This window comes from Xyrauchen texanus, chromosome 47, assembly GCF_025860055.1.
Source record: "Xyrauchen texanus isolate HMW12.3.18 chromosome 47, RBS_HiC_50CHRs, whole genome shotgun sequence".
Lineage (NCBI taxonomy): Eukaryota > Metazoa > Chordata > Actinopteri > Cypriniformes > Catostomidae > Xyrauchen > Xyrauchen texanus.
In genome coordinates, this window is record NC_068322.1 from 8,593,148 (window position 1) to 8,614,276 (window position 21,129).

At 38.5% G+C, this 21,129-nt stretch overlaps 1 protein-coding gene across 3 annotated transcripts; it reads right to left on the minus strand.

Annotated features, from left to right (window-relative positions):
- Positions 1-584: 584 nt before the first annotated feature.
- On the minus strand, positions 585-21,129 carry LOC127638685 (tetraspanin-12-like). 3 transcript variants are annotated; one of them, XM_052120320.1, is made up of 8 exons: positions 20,592-21,129; positions 20,362-20,489; positions 18,615-18,697; positions 16,762-16,897; positions 7,564-7,629; positions 5,500-5,607; positions 5,196-5,339; positions 585-1,618 (listed from the first exon to the last, which is right to left on the minus strand). In XM_052120320.1, the coding sequence occupies exons 2-8, from the start codon at positions 20,473-20,475 to the stop codon at positions 1,364-1,366; spliced, it is 906 nt and encodes a 301-aa protein (XP_051976280.1). In that variant the 5' UTR covers positions 20,476-20,489; positions 20,592-21,129; the 3' UTR covers positions 585-1,363. The 3 variants fall into 3 exon arrangements, with proteins under 3 accessions (XP_051976280.1, XP_051976282.1, XP_051976281.1); XM_052120322.1 differs by lacking the exon at positions 7,564-7,629; XM_052120321.1 differs by having other exon boundaries at positions 20,362-21,129.

A 21,129-nucleotide genomic window follows, 5' to 3' on the forward strand; every position in this document is an offset into this window, starting at 1 on the left:
TTCACATAAAAAATATTAAATAGAAAGTATGAAATTTCTACTGCACAGTATGCTAGCTAGTTTTTCATTCAAAAATAGCTTATATAATCTCCTTCATATGCCTTCCTCTCTCTCTTTCTCTCTAAGCACCCTCCATTGAGATGTTTTATTCATTGCTTTATGTCTGTTAATATTCATGTAGCAAGCCAGACCTAAATCTCTGCGCTTTCTTCCCTCAGCCAAGGATGTTACCCATCAAGTCCAGAGCAGAGCCAAAGATTCCTCCCATGTTTCCACCCAGTAGCTATTAAGCGTGACACCTCTGGAATGCTCACACATATATAAACAGATTGCTCGGCAGAAAATCAGCTTGCTTCAGCGGAAGAAATGGCTTGGTAGGAAACCAGGCCCTGTTACATGCTTCAATTGTTTTAAATGCAGGATTATGGACTTATGGTTACTGCTATGCATGAAATGAATATGGTATGTGTCAGATTTGTAACTAAAATATGCCAGACCGTGCAGTTTTATGGGAAAAAGCACTTTAACGCTTGGCTACCACCAAATAGAAATTGTATGTGAAAGGAAGTTGAGATGTCAAAGCATTTGACTGAAAATCAGAAGTCTTTATATTTAATGCGCTGTGATTCAAATGCAAGACAAAACAGGTTTTTCAAATACTAAACACAGTGCCTTGAAGAGTTCAGCCCTAACTTGTAACCTACTGTATGTGTTGACTATTAGTGCATAAAAAATGAATGCTACTTTTGTTCTAAACACACTTGCACCAGTCCATATCACATATAACCGTGCTGTTAAATTAAGAGGTGAAAACTCACAATGTATCCCATTATCCTCAATATCTGCCTTCAGCAGCAATGTCTCTCATTGCATCTGAAAAAAATTAATTAAGACTTAAGCTTGTGTGCATATGTGACTAAACTTTTCTGTGTAGGCCTATGTGGAAACAATTGACTTAGCAGGTTGTTTGTGTAAGCGGTTCTTTTTCCCCTCAAAGTTTATTCCAGAACCTTTTTCCTAAATTCAAGTCCATAGAGGAAGATCCAGTGGCTTTATTTTAGAAGAACATAGTGAATCTCATCTACCTGAATGGACTACAATAAATAGCTCCATTTTCCACAGGCAGATACAGGTACTTTCCAATGCGCCTATCTTTAGTTCACACCTTTGCACAGCGATATCCAGCACCCAGAACTACCTCGTAATCCATAAGGTCCATTTTTATGGTCCAATTCTCCAATCAGTCTGAGCAAGAACATAATTTTTAGTGTCTATAGTTTCATAGTGGCAGCCGATTGGTTATCATCAATCAGGTTTTATTGGCTGCTAGGAAAGCTGTTCCATCTCAAACTGAGTGTGTCCCTTAGGCCTCAGGCACTCGTGGATGTGAATGGCTGGGCTTCAGGGAGTCTTCTGCAGAGCTGTGAGCATGGATGTGGCTTAGGGTGTCCGGGGACGCTGGGTCGGGTGGTTTATGGTCATAATATAGAGCCCACAGGAGTGTAACAGTCAACATCATGGCTAAAATCTGGGCTACTCCTATCGACACGCCCAAGAACCTCAAAACTTGCAACTGCTTGGTGCCCCGGATGAAACTGTAGATCTTGGGACCACAGCCCTGTTGAACACACACACCAAAAAAAGTGTTGTAGCAAGAACAGAATTTGTTCATTAAATCTATACCATATACATCACTTATATATACAGTGTGTGTGTATATATACACAACAGTTAGTTCCAGTCCTCAAATCTGATTGGACTAGAGATGTTCCATGAGCTCTGATGGTCTGACAGCATCAGCACTCGGATCACTGTGTGTATCACTCCGCTTGTGTTCATGCTGTTTTAAACTAAATTGTAAGAGCAGTGCAGATGTGTTAGGAGTTACTGTCTTTATTTTTTAAATTACATATGTTAGCCAGCAGGTGGTGGCAAAAGATCATTTTTGTGTGTAATATGAGCCAGTTGGTGACATAAAGTGAATCGTTAGTCATTGTTTACATAGAACAGCGCTCCATGATCGCTCATATTACCACTACATTACTTAAGATAGGACATTGTTTTAAACGGCTTGAAATGAACAATTTCAGGATTAAGTTCCATCACAGCTGAAAGACACAACAGACTGTTTGATTAAAGAACTCGACGCGCTTACCGAGTTTCCACATTGGATACACACTGTTTAAAATGGCGGAGGACATAGCTGTTTCTATAGTGAATGACTCTTGCATGGCTACCACACAATAGGGAGAAATACCCCCGCTTGGACATTATTTTTCCACTGAGAAAGCTGACCTTCAGAACGCTGACAGCTGACAGAGACAAAGACACATAGACACGCACATGCCCATCAATCCATCCTTGTTTATCCAATAACTTGTTAGAAACAGCACAAGTCGGACTAGATTCTGATCCGTCGCATAAGAAAGTAGGTCCATGCACAAATGCCTTTTTATGACTGCACTCGGTTTTTTGTAATTTTTTTAAATTTACATGTTCACTGAACTGTTGTATATAAGCAATGTCACAATCGCAATCATGTTATATGGCCCTACATCAGCACTGACTCCAAATTTGATTCCAAATGTCAAATGCAAACCAAATGTCAACAAACCTGAATGTGCAAAACTATTTACAGGCTGAGTAGTGCTTTTTTATTCTTGCGGTTTACAGAGCCTACTACGGCTGTCACAGAGATATATGTAATTTCTTATGACCCCTATTTTATTGATATCTGTCATGTAGCGAGGACTTTTTATGCATAGTATTCCAAAAATATATATAGTTTTCAGCAGCTTTAAGAGCTTGTTTTCCATGTTTTCATAACTCTTTGCAGATCCAGCCAACACTCCTGCCAGCGCAACAGCTGCTGTGATAATGTGAGCAATGCGACACGTTCATCCGCTCGCGTGTGTTGGGTAATTCCCATGTTGAATGATGGAAAGGCAGGTAAACTATTTCCTGTTATGAGGGATTTATACTGAAGAGTGAGATGCCAGACATAACTCATCTGCCAACCACTCAGAAAGAGAGAGACCCTGCTGGGGAGGGGGTTGCTTGTCTTAGTTGGTCTTCCAGCCTGATCTGGTTTGCTGGTTGTAGAGGGGTTTTGATCGGCTGTGACATCAAAGCCTAGGCTGTGCCTGTATATGTCTGTAATTGTGAATGTGTTTAGTCATTTCAGGTAGTGCTTTGTGCTCAATGGCCTGGCGGAAACACTTGATGCTTGTTGGGTTGAGAGCTTAAAAACCCCTGGAGATGTTCAGAAACCATCGCTCTCTCAGGGAATGGAGCTGCATTATATAATTGATCTGAGAACTCTGGTCTAGCTCCTAGTTTTGCTTTGTTTCTTTTTATTTCTTGATTATCTTGTACACATACGCATTTGGACTCCCTTTTGTTAAAGCCTTAGAGCTGTGTTGTTACACCGGCCAAGATGTTCAACCAGCTGGTCTCCCAGCCTGACAAGCTGAAGACCAGTTTAGGCATGCTGGGAGACCAGCCAAGACCAGCAAACAATCTTAGCCTGATTTATGCAGGGAAAAAAAAAAAGCATGAGAAAGACAGTGGGTGAGGATTAGTCTCCACACCCTTGGTCTTTCGCATTTAACCATCCCTCTAGTGATCAATGTTCCTGTCTTTAACAAAGCACTGCTTCTATCTTCTGCTATGGGACTGTCTTTAAGGCTGGGCAGTGTTAGCCAGATACCACACACACTCACACTGTTCATCACGTTTACTCTATCAAGTATAACAAATTAACCTCTCTCTCAGAGGACAGTGGTTCAGCTTAAAGGAGGGGCCAGATGTGTGTATTAGTACTGGTAATATATGTGTGTGTGTGTGTGTGTGTGTGTGTGTGTGTGTGTGTGTGTGTGTGTGTGTGTGTGTGTGTGTGTGTGTGTGTGTGTGTGTGTGAGAGAGAGAGAGAGAGAGAGAGAGAGAGAGAGAGAGAGAGAGAGAGAGAGAGAGAGAGAGAGAGAGAGAGAGAGACCAAACACGCAAATGTGAATGCTTGGCCAATGCATTGCAAGCATATGCAACCATTCACTTTCATTGTATGGAAAAGTGAATGGTGATTGAGGCTAAAATTCAGCCTAACATCTCAGAAGAATTAGCGTCATACAGGACAACATGAGGATAAGTAAATGATGACAGAATTTCATTTTGGGAACTATTGCTTTAAAGTTGTTCATCCCTTTTTTATAATTTTGTGTATGTCTTGTTTAAATTGTATAATGTAATTATTGCCATTATATCAGCCATTGTTTCATAATTCCACATGTTTCATGTTCTCTAGATATTGGCATCGGCCATTGAAAAGCCCATATCAGTTGACTGCAAGAAACAAGACAATTTAACCACTGTGCAAGGAAGGGCATCTGGCATAAAACCTGTGTCAAGTCAAATATGCGGAGCACGGATGGTCCGCTGTGGCGACCCCTAACGGGAGCAACTGAAAGAAGAGGTATAATTACTACATATACATGCCAGCTAATCCAGATCCAATGAAAACATTATTAGAGGTAAAAAAGTATATTTCTGTTGTTTCCAAGTCTTCAAAGAATTATTGTTAGATATGATGCATTAATACAGATTTGATGATGCCGGGTTTTGATTGAGAAGCAGATCTGTAATTAAAATTATACTTCGTTAAGTAACTGTATGCTTGTTATGACTTCTATGCTGATAAATGTCCAGACCAGGTTGCTTGTTTCTCTTGCGAGATCTGGCGACACTGCAATTGGTATTTCACCCACCCCTTAGCTCAGAGCACTGTCATTTTAAAAAGAATGTTATGAACCATTCCTTTATTTTGTTCTAACCAGTAACCATTTGGAAAGGAGTCTGTGGAACCTCTGAAGCAGAATGAAATTGCTCAGAACATGTCTGCTGTGCCTGCTGCACACATCAATGTTTGACCATTTTTCAATGAGACAAGACGTCTTCAAACTGCTGTTGTGTTGGATTGCACCAAAAACGTATCAGTGCTTCCTAATCTGGTGGGATAATTCAATTAAAATAGCTAAATGTACAAAAAATTTTAAACACCCCAAACCTCCAACAAATTAACCAAGAAATATCCTAAATCATGAGTAAAAATGATCATAATAATCATTTTTCAACTGGCCTGTAGGATTAAAGTATCTTGGTTTAAGGATTTTGGGGGGTCACATAATCAAAATTCAGCTCACCTCTTGGTGGACGTCACTGAGGTCATGGTAGTGGGCATGGCGGGCACACCCTGGATACTGATGTGAGCAGCAGGAGTCAGGTGGCCACTCCATCTCTGTCATTTCCAGCCAATCAGTGAAGTAGATTACTCCACAACACTTTAACTGTAAAGTATGAAAGTTAGCACATACTCAATACAAATAAACCTCAAATGTGTTCTGATTTGCTTTTGTCATTTTTTTACACTTTCACTTTCTGAAAGGACAGAAAAATGATTTGATGCTAGAAGCATGTCATATCACATGGATGTTTTTGTCCTCTTACCTCAGTTTGTATGGAGTTCCATGCATGTGTGAGCCACTGGTAGCGTTGTAGACCAAAATGAGGCATACGTGATTTTAGACTTATCATGTCAGACCTTTGTACCTTAGGCTGAAGGAAAACAGAAAGAGGTATTTAAATATATGTTTATTTCCCCATAGCTAAACTTTTAATGTGATTCTGTGATTCTATCAGGCAGTTTAAAGGACCAAACATGCCCACACTTTCAAAATTAGATACTCTTATGATCATTCTACTGGGTAATGTTATGAAATGCCCTATTCACAAGTGCGCCCATATGCTTTTTATACCAGCTGGCATCTTACAATCCGGTTCAAGACATTTCACACCTCCATTCATAATACCTCCATTGTGATGACCACAAGATAAGCAAAGTACTCAATGCCTTGAGGCTAGGTGTGTCCGCTCTTGTTTTCGTAGCAGAACAGCATAAGCTAGTCAGTTTTAAATTCAACATGAAGTCAAAACTGACACTATTTACATTCTGAAGACATGTTCCTGGTCTTGTTTTGTATGATTCATCAGTGCATGTTATTAATAGAAAAAGTTTGTCTTGGTTATCTTTGATCAAAGAGTAATAAATTGTACCACCTCTAAAAACGACTCTGCTTTTGGCTGATTTTTAGGCACTGGAACACACAGTTTTCCCGATCCAGTCAATTCCTGGTGGAATTACGCTTTGGAAGTACATTTTTATCAGGTTAAATATTCACTCAGAAAACAATGGGTTGCGAAAACCATTTCAAGTTTAATGTTCCCGGTTCAATACAAGTTAAGCTCAATCAACATTATTTGTGGCATAATGTTGATTACCACTATTAATAATTTTGTCTCGTCCCTGGTTTAATGAAAAAGGTAAAACACGTGGTTACAACAACACACTTTCAACTGAAGTGAATAGGGCCAATCCACAAACATTAAAATACACTGTTTCAAAATGATGGCCACAAGATATAAAAATAATACATAAATATTAAAATGATTATAGTGTGATGAAATCAGGGATTTACCAGTGTTACGGTGTTTACCAGATTACAGGGTTTACCAGCACTATGTTGTCATGACAACAAAGTTGTAATATTGGATATAACTTTGCACAGTGTAATCCTAGCCTTAACAAAAACCACAATAACACGTATACTGGTTATGTCTTGTGACTATACTTGTGGCTGAAACAGTGAGTATTTTAATGTTTATGGACTGGCCCCATTCACTTTCCGTAAGTGCCTTACTGTAACCATGATTTTTGCTTTTTGTTAAATAAAAGAGGGAGAAAAATCTTTTTTTTTTTTGGTAATCAACATTAAGCCACATTATATCGATCGAGCTTAATTTGTATCAAGACCAGAGCATTCCTTTAAGCTGAGGAAAGTATGAGTAGATGATACAGTTAGTTACAAATAAACAGCAGGACAGGTGCTTTGGTGTAAACGGGCTGATTTCCCCACTCACCGAAAACACAGGGGTCAGATAAGGTCAGAAGTACACAACAGACCAGCAAACCCTTTCAAAGGCTTTTGGGTTACTGATAAGACCCTATTTTGAAGAGTATGTCTGAATGAGAGAGGCTAGATTAAAAGCAGGTGTGTGATTTCTTCCCCTGGAGCTTATCTATTCTCTTCCCAGTTTAACAGAAACAGATGCTACCTGCAGTCCCTTTGACCCTCGCCAATCAAATCTATTAGTGTGCTAGGATCAGGGACAGCTTGATGGTAATCTTGCTGCAAGAGCCAACAAGAGCATTTACATAAACTCCACCCTCAACACACACACACACACAAATGCTCTTGCACGTAAATGCACCCCTTATTAACTCCACAAAAGGGAATGTGTTTGAGCCAGGCTTTTGAACTCATACTAATGTAGTTAAGATTAGACCGTAAGCAGGCAGCTTCGAAATCCGATCCTCATTCTGCCACGTCTGGGAAGGGCCACGATGTTGAAGCGAGAGATGAGGAGGAGAGAGAGCGAGAGAAAAAGATGAGATGGCTGGTAGAGAGAGGAGTTAGTCGGCTGGCATTCCTGTTTATTCATAGCACTACGCACCTCGTCATAGGTCCACACTCCGCTGGCCAACTCCACACAGAATATCACCATCAGACTGCCAAAATACTGCAGACACACATACAAAAAAGTTGTCTGGTTAAAAATATCTCAAGCAGCTTTTGAAACAATGGAGCAGACAGAAGGTGTTGATGAATAAGCATGAGTAGGGTGTGTGTGTATGTGTGTTTGTGTACGTATGCTGAGGTCTGGTTTGTCTCTCAGGCCATTTCTTGAGAGTTTTGAGTAATCCTGACATAGGATCTTTGGAAAAGCATAGTATTATGGTGGATACTACGCTACATACATACTATTTCTGCAGTATTTAGTATGTATGAAGGTTTTTATTTTAAAGGTAATTTCCAATTGGACACCACTCAATGAACAACAAGTGGTGTAATAAGTTAATGTGACAACAATGTAGCATACTACTATATCCTCGTGCGACCCCGCTTCCTCCTGCATGGACATTGTGTTTTGTCTTCACTATGCTTAATTTTATTTAAACCTACTGATTTCTGTTCTGAACACCCTGGGCTGTCAGTAAAGGGTTAAACTTTTGACACACCGAGTCATGTGACAAAACAACATGGTGCCGATCACAGCAGAGTTAGTCTTTGGGAGAAATGGCAGCAAAACTACATCTGGGAAGAAACCTCATTAGGTTTTTACATTGAAACCTGTTTGAGTCAAAAGACTACAGTATTTAGTTTCATCCAATATGCCATTGTGAAATTTGAGTGATTTATTAAGAAAAGGCACAATGTTAAACACAATGGCCACTGACGTGGACAACAGGCCTTTTCTTTTCTTAGAAATCCTATATTCACTGTGCATTATCATATTGAGAATTGTATTATTTATTTATTTTGCTGTCAGAGGCCTTATATGGAGTTAGAATAAAAATAAGGTGCATTTCAAACTACTCTGAGACCAGTGCAGACAGACAGAACACTGGAGGTTAAGTCATGCACTAAAAAGGGAGCAAGGGAGCATCCGATAGCTTTCCTATGCATCTAAGTGAATTCACTCCTAAAGTCTGACCAAAAGTTTAGTTTCAGACTGCAGATGATGTCTGCACCATTCAACCAATGGTTGGCAGACATGGGAAAATGGTAATAAGTACTTAAATTCAGAATTCATGGTGTTTATTTTAAATTGTATTTTAGTTTAACATAGTTGGCAGTGATTAGACGATGTTGGCTATTACTTATTTTTCATTGGTAAAATGCTTAAGCACTGGATTTTGCTTGTTTTGTTGCTAAAGTGTAAAAACAACTGTAACATAAATGTCAAAGCAAGACAAATCTTTTTATTTGTGCTTTTCCCAATACACATTGTTCAAAATCAGCTTTACAGAAAGTCAGCTGTAATGTCTGTTACGTCACAAAAACACGAATAACCAACACTCCTGGAAACATAAACAATATCTGAATTGCTATAGCTTGGTATTATTTAAAATGTCACTACTTATTCCCACTTTACCCATATGAGAACATCCATTTTTAGGAAAACTATTTGCTCTAAAAACATTTTTTGTTGCTACTAGTTACAAATCAAAAAGGGAAATGAAAAATACACACAGCAGTCACACTTGAGTCTCAGGGGGAAATAAAATGTTTATAGTTGCATAATGGGTACCGTTTTACATGCTTTACCAAAAAAATGTCTGCAGTATATTTGCAGTGTGCTTGTTTTCTATCCCAAACATCACCGTGGACATGATGGAACACAAGATAAACTTTGGAATATTTTAGAATCTTGAAGAAAAAAATGCTCTCAAAAACAGAACGAAAGAAAGAGAAATTCTTTTTTTCTCACTCATACATGCACAAATTTTGTTTTAGAGCCATTTGAACCAACACACACCTTTATCTCCTCTCTTCCCGAAAACAAACACACTCTGTCCTTCTCTGGATTTCAGTAACGGACACAGTTCCTCTCTGTTGAACACACACTTTGAGAGAGATTATCAAGATGAATGACAGTGTTAGCAGCTGGCCCATCTGACAGATTGTTTATTTAGAAGACTCTAAATATTTGTGGCTGACAGATTGCTTAAGCTACGACTGTGTTAGCATTTCAGCACATTTAGAAACTGTCAGACGCCCACCACAAAAAAATTACAACCTTTTATCTTAACCCCTTTGTGTGCTAATGTCTTTCAAATACATGCTGATAACATGAATCAGTTCATGCCAGCTCACGCACATACTGTCATTAAAGCAAAAAAGACTGGATCACACTTCACTTCACTTATGCTATGTCCCTTACATTCCACATCCCAAGCTGCCTCATCTGCAAACACACATTTTCTGAGTCAGATAGATTACATTCTCTCAGCGACCTCTCAGTTTATTCATTTGTTGAGAGTTTTACTCTTCCTCTCTCACTTAAAAATGTTTCGGCAAAGACTGTTACAGAAAACAGTACAGGGTGAAATAGACGGATTTCCTTTTCAATAGAACAATTTACAACTTTTGCTTAATCATGCTCAACGTAAACAGAACGAGAGATACAGACAAATGTTTACAGTCGATTACTGAACCTTATCAGATTTCCTCGGACAGATGGCTACTACTAATGTCATTATGGTTATAAGTGATGCTTGCGAAGTATATTGCTATTGATTTTTCATAATCCCTTACCCTAAGTATTATATTTCATTAGGGTAACCCATAGAGGTGTGGGGAAATAAATCAATTTTTTTTTATATTTTACCTTAATCTCTTGATATATTCTCTCAGGCCAAGATACTATTTTTAGTTATGTTTTTCACATTCATATTTTGGTGAAAAAAAGAGATAACATTAAAGGGATAGTTCACCCGAAAATGAAAAGTCTCTCATCATTTACTCACCCTCATGCCATTCCAGATGTGTATGACTTTCTTTCTTCAGCAGAACACAAACAAAGATTTTACAAGAATATCTCAGCTCTGTAGGTCCATATAATGCAAGTGAATGGTGATCAGACATTAGTAGCTCCAAAAAGCACATAAAGGAAACACAAAAGTATTCCATATGACTCTAGTGTTTAAATCCATATCTTCAGAAGTGATATAAAAGGTGTGGGTGAGAAACAGATCAAAACGTAAGACCTTCTTTTACTCTAAATCTCCACTTTCAGTTTCACTTTTACATATGAAAGTTAAAGTGGAGATTTAGAGTAAAAGAAGGTCTTACATTCTGATCTGTTTCTCACCCACACCTACTATATCACTTCTGAAGATATGGATTTAAGCACTGGTGTCTTATAGATTACTTTTATGTTTTCTCTATGTGATTTTAGAGCTACAAAGGTCGGATCACCATTCACTTGCATTGTATGGACCTACAGACATTAGATATTTTTCAAAAAATCTTAGTTTGTGTTTTGCTGAAGACAGAAAGTCATGTATATCTGGGATGGCATGAGGGTGAGTAAATGATGAGAGAATTTTCATTTTTGAGTGAACTGTCCCTTTAACTTGTCTTTTCTTTACACTATTTCTTTGGCTCTGCAATGAAGTGTATTTCTGCACAGAGCACCAGTCCATTGAATAAGAATGGGAAGTAAGTAGGTAAAATGTCAATGTCACATTTTTGAATCGCAATATTATAAAATTATGATCCATAAACTATATATAATACACTAATATATATATATATATATATATATATATATATATATATATATATATATATATATATATATATATATATATATATATATATATATATATATATATATATATATATATATTAGTTTTGGTTTGGCAAGCATCACTCACATATTTTTCAGAGAATGTACAAATTGAGTTACACTTTACACTTTGGTTAGGTAAGATTTCTGTGAGCTATTTTAAATCAATTTGTGTTCTATAATATAACTCTTTTATCCTCTTTTATTCATCACTCTCGAGATCTCCCTGTCATCTCCTCCTTTTCTTTGCCCTGATTGGACAAAGTGTGTGTGAGTGTGTTTGAGCAAATGTGTGTGTGTAAATGTGAGTATCCGCCCAGGTCGCAGCTCTCATTGAGAGTGCTGCTTGTGAATAGAGTGACTACGTAACCCAAGTGCCTCTCCTCTCTTCATGTCTTCCCGCTCCCTTCGTGGATTGGTTTACCTATTGTATCTCAGCCAGATAATATTGTTTGTGAGTAACACAACCCCGGTGGGGCAGGGAGGAGAGGAGAAAGGCTCCTGAGGAGATGAATGGGGACCCAGAGAGAAGAAGAAGAGGAGGGGGAGAGATGGGCAAAGGAGCCCCAGAAAACGTGCTCTCAGCCTGGGTCAGCAGATGGGGAACCCCACCCTCTCGCAGCACACCTGGTATTGAGAGCCCAAAAAGAACCTTCTCTCTTTTCCCCTTCCATGCTGGGTTTTCCTCAGTTCTTCATTGTAAAACATGAGGAAGATTTGCTGGCTTCTTAAAAATTAAGCCCTAATGTGTTAAAGGGGACATATTTTTGACCAATTAATTTCTATAGATTTTACATGACCTTTAGCAATTGTCTGTGAATTCTGGATATGGATTTTTTTTATATAATTCCAGTTCAGATTGATTCAATAGTAAATTATTTAGACCAATTTGTGAAATGGTTCATTTCATCGAAGAGAGCTGATCAATTTGCATACCAAATTGTTCATCAGTCATCACTAATGGTCTGCGACCAGGTTTCATTCAACACAAAAGCAATATCTATCCGATGCAATATTTCAGTGAAGAGCATAACTAGTAAAGTTATATTCACTATAGAACTACCCATGACTTTTAAGATTTGTTTATGTTCCATGAATATTCTCAGCCTGGAAATCTACATTTTAACTTAATTCCCTGATATTTCTAGGTTCTTCATGACAATGGAAACCCTGTATTATGGAAAACAGCATTGATTTTCTTAGCTCTTTTGAAATACTGCAAAAAGAGTAATTCAATAATTGTCATTATTATGATGTCAAAATGAGACCTGACCACCCTTATACATATGAACTAATTATTCATCAAGCGTTTTCATCAACATGGCCCACCCTGATGAACTATGCCAGTGCAAGGAGGTTAGCCATTCAAAAAAGATGTGAATATATATCGAAGTCTTAAAGCTACAGTAGCAAAAGCAGCCTGTTACATTCAAAAGGTCGAAGAGAGGGTGGACAATAGTCATGTAAAACGAATTAACAACTGTAATTGGTGCTAGAAACCTTGACTAACTTTATAAGTTGACTTCAGGGGAAAAGATAAAATGCTACAAAAGTTAAGAATGTAGCCCTTTTAAATTGCAGCTAAAAATGAGCTCTGTCTTGAATTCAAACTCTCCTTACCCTCAAACTTGTTTATCTATGGTCAGTTTCAGAGGTCATGATGTCACTAATACATCCCTCAAAACCCAAACACACACAAAAAGTTCTGACAATGGATATACAATGGATATAGCTGTGTGCCCTTTATTTGGCCCTTCTTCACAATTCTTGTTTAGTTTCCTGTTTCCTGTGTTAGTTTTGTAGTCCTTGTAGTTTTATTCCTTGATTGATTCTCCCTGATTGTTTCCTTTGTCAGTTTTTGCATGTTTTGTCTATGCTAGGGTCCCTGTGTTTTGTGTTTCCTTTTATTCTGAGTTGGCTTGTTTATTTTTCAGTTTAATAAAGCTGCGTGTAGATCCTCATTCCTTGCCTGTCTCGTCGTCACACCATCAGGTTGAGTGATGTGCAGTGCTCATATATTACTACTGTTTATCTCTTTTTCTCCAAGACTTAAAAGCTTCATGGCCTCCATAACCCACAGGAGCGAGTGGCTACATGTGTCTGATTGTGCCATTATCATCTGGAACACTCTATTCTTTGTTGACAAGTGTAAGTAGACACAGGGTGTGTACCATGTTAGGCTCAAATGAAAAAAATATTACCTTGTTGTATTTAGATTTACAGTGCAGCTATGAGATGAGAATGGTCATAAAACAGTGCAAAAGTCGGGTTCCGGGAGTAAAAATCGCATTCATTTTCTCCATTGGTGATTTGATTTTTAGCGAAAACGTATAAACCTTTAAAGATGGACCTACCGTGAGCTCTGTGGTTGTTAATCAGTGGTGCATGCTTCTGTTGAAGCCATCAGTTAGCATTATTTCAACTTTTTTTCTTATGATTTCTTATCTAGAACTAGCCTACATTTTATAACTACTCTACCCATGATCCAATGGAGAAAGATTCACCAATCAAATAAAGCATGCTAAAACAGTTCTGCACTGTCATGACGCATGGTGAATGACACAATCGAGACTGTTTAACTACACTCTCAAGCTATATACAGTGAGGAAAATAAGTATTTGAACACCCTGCTATTTTGCAGGTTCTCCCACTTAGAAATCATGGAGTGGTCTGAAATTGTCATCGTAGGTGCATGTCCACTGTGAGAGACATAATATTAAAAAAAAAATCCAGAAATCACAATGTATGATTTTTTAACTATTTTATTTGTATGATACAGCTGCAAATAAGTATTTGAACACCTGAGAAAATCAATGTTAATATTTGGTACAGTAGCCTTTGTTTGCAATTACAGAGGTCAAACGTTTGCACACACTGCAGGAGGGATTTTGGCCCACTCCTCCACACAGATCTTCTCTAGATCAGTCAGGTTTCTGGGCTGTCGCTGAGAAACACGGAGTTTGAGCTCCCTCCAAAGATTCTCTAGGTCTGGAGACTGGCTAGGCCACGCCAGAACCTTGATATGCTTCTTACAGAGCCACTCCTTGGTTATCCTGGCTGTGTGCTTCGGGTCATTGTCATGTTGGAAGACCCAGCCTCGACCCATCTTCAATGCTCTAACTGATGGAAGGAGGTTGTTCCCCAAAATCTCGTAATACATGGCCACGGTCATCCTCTCCTTAATACAGTGCAGTCGCCCTGTCTCATGTGCAGAAAAACACCCCCAAAGCATGATGCTACCACCCCCATGCTTCACAGTAGGGATGGTGTTCTTGGGATGGTACTCATCATTCTTCTTCCTCCAAACACGGTTAGTGGAATTATGACCAAAAAGTTATATTTTGGTCTCATCTGACCACATGACTTTCTCCCATGACTCCTCTGGATCATCCAAATGGTCATTGGCAAACTTAAGACGGGCCTTGACATGTGCTGGTTTAAGCAGGGGAACCTTCCGTGCCATGCATGCTTTCAAACCGTGACGTCTTAGTGTATTACCAACAGTAACCTTGGAAACGGTGGTCCCAGCTCTTTTCAGGTCATTGACCAGCTCCTCCCGTGTAGTTCTGGGCTGATTTTTCACCTTTCTTAGGATCATTGAGACCCCACGAGGTGAGATCTTGCATGGAGCCCCAGTCCGAGGGAGATTGACAGTCATGTTTAGCTTCTTCCATTTTCTAATGATTGCTCCAACAGTGGACCTTTTTTCACCAAGCTGCTTGGCAATTTCCCCGTAGCCCTTTCCAGCCTTGTGGAGGTGTACAATTTTGTCTCTAGTGTCTATGGACAGCTCTTTGGTTTTGGCCATGTTAGTAGTTGGATTCTTACTGATTGTATGGGGTGGACAGGTGTCTTTATGCAGCTAACGACCTCAAACAGGTGCATCTAATTTAGGATAATAAATGGAGTGGAGGTGGACATTTTAAAGGCAGACTAACAGGTCTTTGAGGGTCAGAATTCTAGCTGATAGACAGGTGTTCAAATACTTATTTGCAGCTGTATCATACAAATAAATAGTTAAAAAATCATACATTGTGATTTCTGGATTTTTTTTTTAGATTATGTCTCTCACAGTGGACATGCACCTACGATGACAATTTCAGACCCCTCCATGATTTCCAAGTGGGAGAACTTGCAAAATAGCAGGGTGTTCAAATACTTATTTTCCTCACTGTATATATATATACATATATGTATATATGTGTGTGTGTGTGTATATATGTATATGTGTGTCTTTATATATCTGTATATTTTGCAACAAACTTAAATGTATCAATTCTGTACTTATAATCAACAACCTTAAATTGATAGCTTTATATTTTTCTGCCATTTTTAATAAAATTACATCATTCGCAATACATCACATGATTGTAGTTCAATCCCTTATGAAAGACGTTAAGTACAAATTCTTGCGCCTCCGTCTTATTGTTCAATTTAAAAACAAATTTTGCTTCAGATCCAAAGTTTGTAATGGTGTGATTCACATTGAAGCTGCTTGGTTTGGCTGATGGCTTTGAAATCTTTTATGAAGGACTTTATGAAATTTCTATGGAAAAAATATATATATAAAAATACTTCCAGAACCAGAATGGCTTAAAAACTGGACGTGCACTGTTGCGCTTTATATGTGACAAGCATTTAACACACATGTCTGTAATGGCACACGAGAGAGTGAAAAATATACCAATAAAAATAGAATTTGCAAAGCAAAACACTTTCTTAATGTGACATTTTGGAGTGAAAGTATATTCAACAAGAATGAATTCAGGGCAATTAATTTTATCCATTGGAATTTAGCTGGATTGTGGGTGTTAGACTATGATCTTGGTTCATATTATTTTCCCTGTCTGTATACTCTTGGTTACAACAGAAAATTAATTTCTGAGGTGTAAAATGTATTATATTTTGATTGAAATCAGGGACATTTATTAAGGGCTAAACAGGGCTAATTTTGATTTCATGTTGTCTTTTAAGTCAATATGAAATAACATTTGCAACCCATTTTACTTACTTTTACTTTACTGTAATGTGACAGTGTATATAATGGTGAAACAGGATATTTGACAAAAATGTGGGATTTTATGCATCTGGAATCTATGGGATCATGAAAAGTGGTGTTTGAGACCAGTGTTTGGGGGAAAAGGTTACAAAATAAGAGGGCTTGGTGGTAATTTTTGATGCAGAGCAAGATATTAAATTTGAACCAATGATTATGAAGACAAACATTTTCATTCTTTGTAATAATGTGCACTAATGATCATGTGCAATAAGCCCAAAGACATTTATTAAGACAAATAAATAATTCCAGTTTTGATTTCATGTCTGAAATCTCTCTCTACTCCCAGGGCAAATGGATAAAGATAGCAAATCATGTTTGAGTCTGTGGATCAGGGTGGTCAACAACGCCAACTCCAACCACACTCAAAATATTCAGTGCAAACTAAACCACACAAATTCCAGAACACAAAATGTTTCTGCTTTTTTTCTTTCTTTTTCCCCTCCCAGTTCTTTACGTACCCAAGACAGTAGGAGCAGATTGCACTTGAGCGTGCCGCAGTAGCCCACCATGGCCACGATGATTAGAAAACAGCACACGGTGATGATGACTGGATGGACAACAGGGGAGTATGTGAGAAGGGCTGCCTCCTCCAGTCTGAGAGAGAGAGAGAGGGAGGAAGAGTCATTTCTTGGCAGTCTTTTTATTTATCTGTCCATCCTGCTTGCTTTCCCTCATCTCTCTGAGAAAGTCTCATCTCTTAGGGCTGCATATTTGAGCAATACACAAGTTACAAATAAACTTTGATTATACTTTGTAGGAATGCAAACTCTTTCTCTCTTGCTGTCTTTACTTCTGTTTGGCTCTCCTTTACTCTGTTTCTCTTGTTTTTTTTAGATGGACCCTTATTTTTATTTAGGGAAGACATGGGAAAGTAACATCTTTGATTTCCTAATGGAAATGCCAGTACTTGCAATGCAGCAGAAGAATTGTGTAAAACGCGTATGTAAGGTCACCCTAGCCTAAGATGGTTTGCTGGTCTTACCTGGTTTAAGCTGGTCTAGCTGGCCTTCAGCTGGTCTGCTAAAAAGTGCCTAAAACCTCTCTAAAACCAGCAAATAGATCAGTTTGACCATGCTGGGAGACCAGCTAAGACAACAGGCATAGGCTGGCTTAAGATGGGTTTTTTCATGTGGGTAGGTTGTAGGCTTTGGTGCTGCATAAACGTCAACTCAGCTGAAGAGGATTAAACTTTAATCTTTAAAGAATGTTAGCCTCAGTCACCATTCACTTTCATTGCATCTTTTTTATACAATGAAAGTGAATAGTGACTGAAGCAATCAGTCCCTAACATTCTGCCCAACATCTCCTTTTGTATTACACAGAAGATATAAACTCATACAGATTTGGAACAACATGAGGTGAAGGAATGCTGGCAGAATTTTCATATTTGGGTGAACTATCACTTTAAATGTCTTAAATAAGTCTACCTTTTTTAAAAGATAGCACACCTGTGGCTGAAATTATATACAATGAAAGTTTGAATGGAGTCTGTCTGCTAAGTGGTTCAATCTGAAGTTTAAGACTTTGAGTTGGGGGTTTTGAAAAACCAGAATGTTTGAGAAATATCAATAAATTGCTGCCTTGCAAATAATAACTAAATAAGGATCAGATATTCACTAAAGAATGTGTGAGAACCACCAATAACCCAAACAAACACCATCTTCTTCACTCCTTCACAACACATAAACATTTTTCTTTGCCTCCTCTTTGGCACCATGGAATGGATTCACACTGGAAGAGACCCCTCACACATATCAGAATATATTAAAAATGTTCAACTTTAGTTGATATCCTATTATGCTTCATAATGCCGAGATGAGATTTCTACAGTCACCAAACTCAACTCAAACTGACTCAGCAAACCCCCATAATGCAACTCTGTAAAACCTATTCTGATGTGTACAATGAAGTCTTAACACAATTTACAATCTATTGAGTTCAGTAACTCTGTATTGTAATAAACGCCTTTGTGATTAATTGTTTTTTTGTCAACACTAATTAGATTTCACTTTCCTCCAGGCTGTTATTGGGACTTTTGGGGGTTTTGCTATTAAAAGAAAAAACTGTACACAATTATAACACATGCACAAATTAATGGTTTCTAACCCAGGACTTGCCTCCACTGGCAACTTAACGCATTTATCTGATTTTTCCCCAGAACTGCACACCTCATTCATGCTTGTAATTAGTTCATAAGCTTTAGGCAATTTGATCCAGGCCAGCTGAAAAGTGGGACAACAGTAAATTAGACATTTACATGGACCACTGCCCCAAATGAAAGGCTTGCACCTGTCCATCCAGTGCCACTCACCTGGTGTCGGCAGTTAAGGTGAGCACATTGTTCAAGTGATCCCTGAGGGAGGTGGCCACTCCCAACACACAAAGGGCCATAAGCTTGAGGGGTGTAAAGAAAGAGAAGAAAAACATGGTACAGTCACCCCAAAAATATATGAACACTTAGCGAACATTTATAAATGTATTACTGTCATTGCATTACATAACAATTTCAAACTAAGTAGCATTTATTTTAAATAATGATAGCATAAGCACACTTTTCATGCAAAATGGAAAAAAAGGAGGTTCGCCAGGTTTTAAAGGAATAGTTCACCCAAAAATGAAACTTCTCTCATCATTTACTCACCCTTCTGCCATCCCAGACGTGTACGACTTTCTTTCTTCAACAGAACACAAAGTATTTTTAGAAGAACATATCAGGTCTGTATGTCAATGCAAGTGAATGGTATCCAAAACTTTGAAGCTCTAAAAAGCTCATAAAGGTAGCATAAAAGTAATCTATATGACTCCAGTGTTTCAAGCCATGACTTCTAAAACAATCTAATCAGTTTTGGGTGAGAACAGGCCAAAATGCAACTCCTTTTGCACGGTGCATTTTGCCATTGCAGTCTTGAGGCACAATCACGATTTCAAGCTTGATTACACTTTCTAGTTCTTGACGTATGCACAGAAGGCTAGATGGCACTAGCGAGTGTAATGAACCTTGAAGTCATGTTCGCAAAGAAGACTACTAATGTTGAGATTTATATTGAAACATTTTTTACTTTTTGGTCGGTTCTTATCCATAATTGAGTGGATTGTTTCAGAAGACAAGGATTTAATCACTGGAGTCTTATGGATTACTTTTATGCTGCTTTTATGTGCTTTTGGAGCTTCCAAGTTTTGGTCAGCATTCATTTGCATTGTATGGACTAAAAGATCTGAGATATTCTTCTAAAAAAAATGTGTTTGAGTTCTGCAGAAAAAAAAGAAGTCACACATCTGGGATGTCACGAGGGTGAGTAAATTATGAGGAAAATTTCATTTTGGGGGAACTATTCCTATGAATGACAAAACGATAGATATGCTGTTCATAAATAAGACACACACACACACACACAAAGGATTTGGACACTTTCTGGCTCTTTCTTAGTGGAGCATGTCTATGCTAGGACACCTGTGTGAAGTTAAAGGGAACTGACTTCACACATCCACTCAAAAATTACCTTGTGACCATCATTTGTTTGCAGAATCCCCTTTATTTAATATTTTGTCTTCTACTGCAATGAAATTCAAACATTCTGAGTCTACATTATGTCTAAATTATTTTGGGACTTTTGTTTATTAAACACACAAACACAAATGAGCTGTCTTCTTAAGCTAAGCGTTACATGAATCTGTGTTTGTGTATATTGTTGGCTTGGTAACCTATTTAGGTACTGGACCATGTTTGACTATGTAGCAATATTATAGTAGCCTCCGCAAGCATTCTTGGTCTATAAACACACCCTAGTGCTTATCACATTTAATTCCCTAAAATAGTTCGCAGCAGAATGTGAGCTGTGTGCCATATGAGCATAGCTGAGATTCAGGCTGCACTACGCATGTAGATAACAGGATGGTGAGGGAGGGAAAATAGATTGCGCGTTTGTTGGAGAGCGGGTGGCAGTTGCGCATCTTGGAGAGCGCAGAGCGCACAGCAGCAGCAGCAGCAGCAGCGCGTCGCCGTGCCATGTAACGCGATCACTCAAACGGCCACCTGCTCCGACTTGGACTCGTCTTACCCAAAAGAGAAAGTTGAGCGCGTAGAGCAGACAGCGCAGACACTTCACCGAATCCTCCCGGGCCATTCTGAGCGCACCAACTGCACGCCAAAATCCCTCAACTTCTGCCACCATGGCACCATTATCCGCTGAGGAGCAAAATCACTTTTAACGCTGCACTTTTTAAAGGTTTAACCAATCATACAGCTTGCTTGAGATGGCAAGTGGAATACATGTTTTTGAAATCATACCATTTCACATGTCCTTGTGCGCACTTAGCGCACATCCAATATGCCTTGCTATTACTGTATGTATCCGTGGGAAGTTTAAGAAAGCAACATGTGATTTTTAAAAATCAACCTGTAGCGATTTTCTCGTCCTGCTGTCTGATGAAATTAATCCGGATCACTTAAAGGACAATTCAAAGCATAAAATCCCAGAAGTCTAAAAATAATAAAAAAAAGAAAAGAAAAATAAACAAAATCCTTGGAAACGTAGAAAAAATCTCAGGGTTTATCTTTCATACTCTGTCCAACACATAATTGCAGGAAAACTCTTTAACTTAGTGCGTAAAATCATATTCTTTACGAAACGGTACGCAACAGTCGGGCGTGTTCACTGCCATCCCACTCACTCCGCCACTGTCATTCCAGGCGTTTCATACTCCAGTCAGTGCCAGTTATACACAACTCGCCTTTCCACAAGTGTTGTGTTTAACGTATGCATGTAGGCTACACGACTTTCACTCTGAACGTGCTCTCTGTCACCGGGAGCACTGGTGACTCCGGG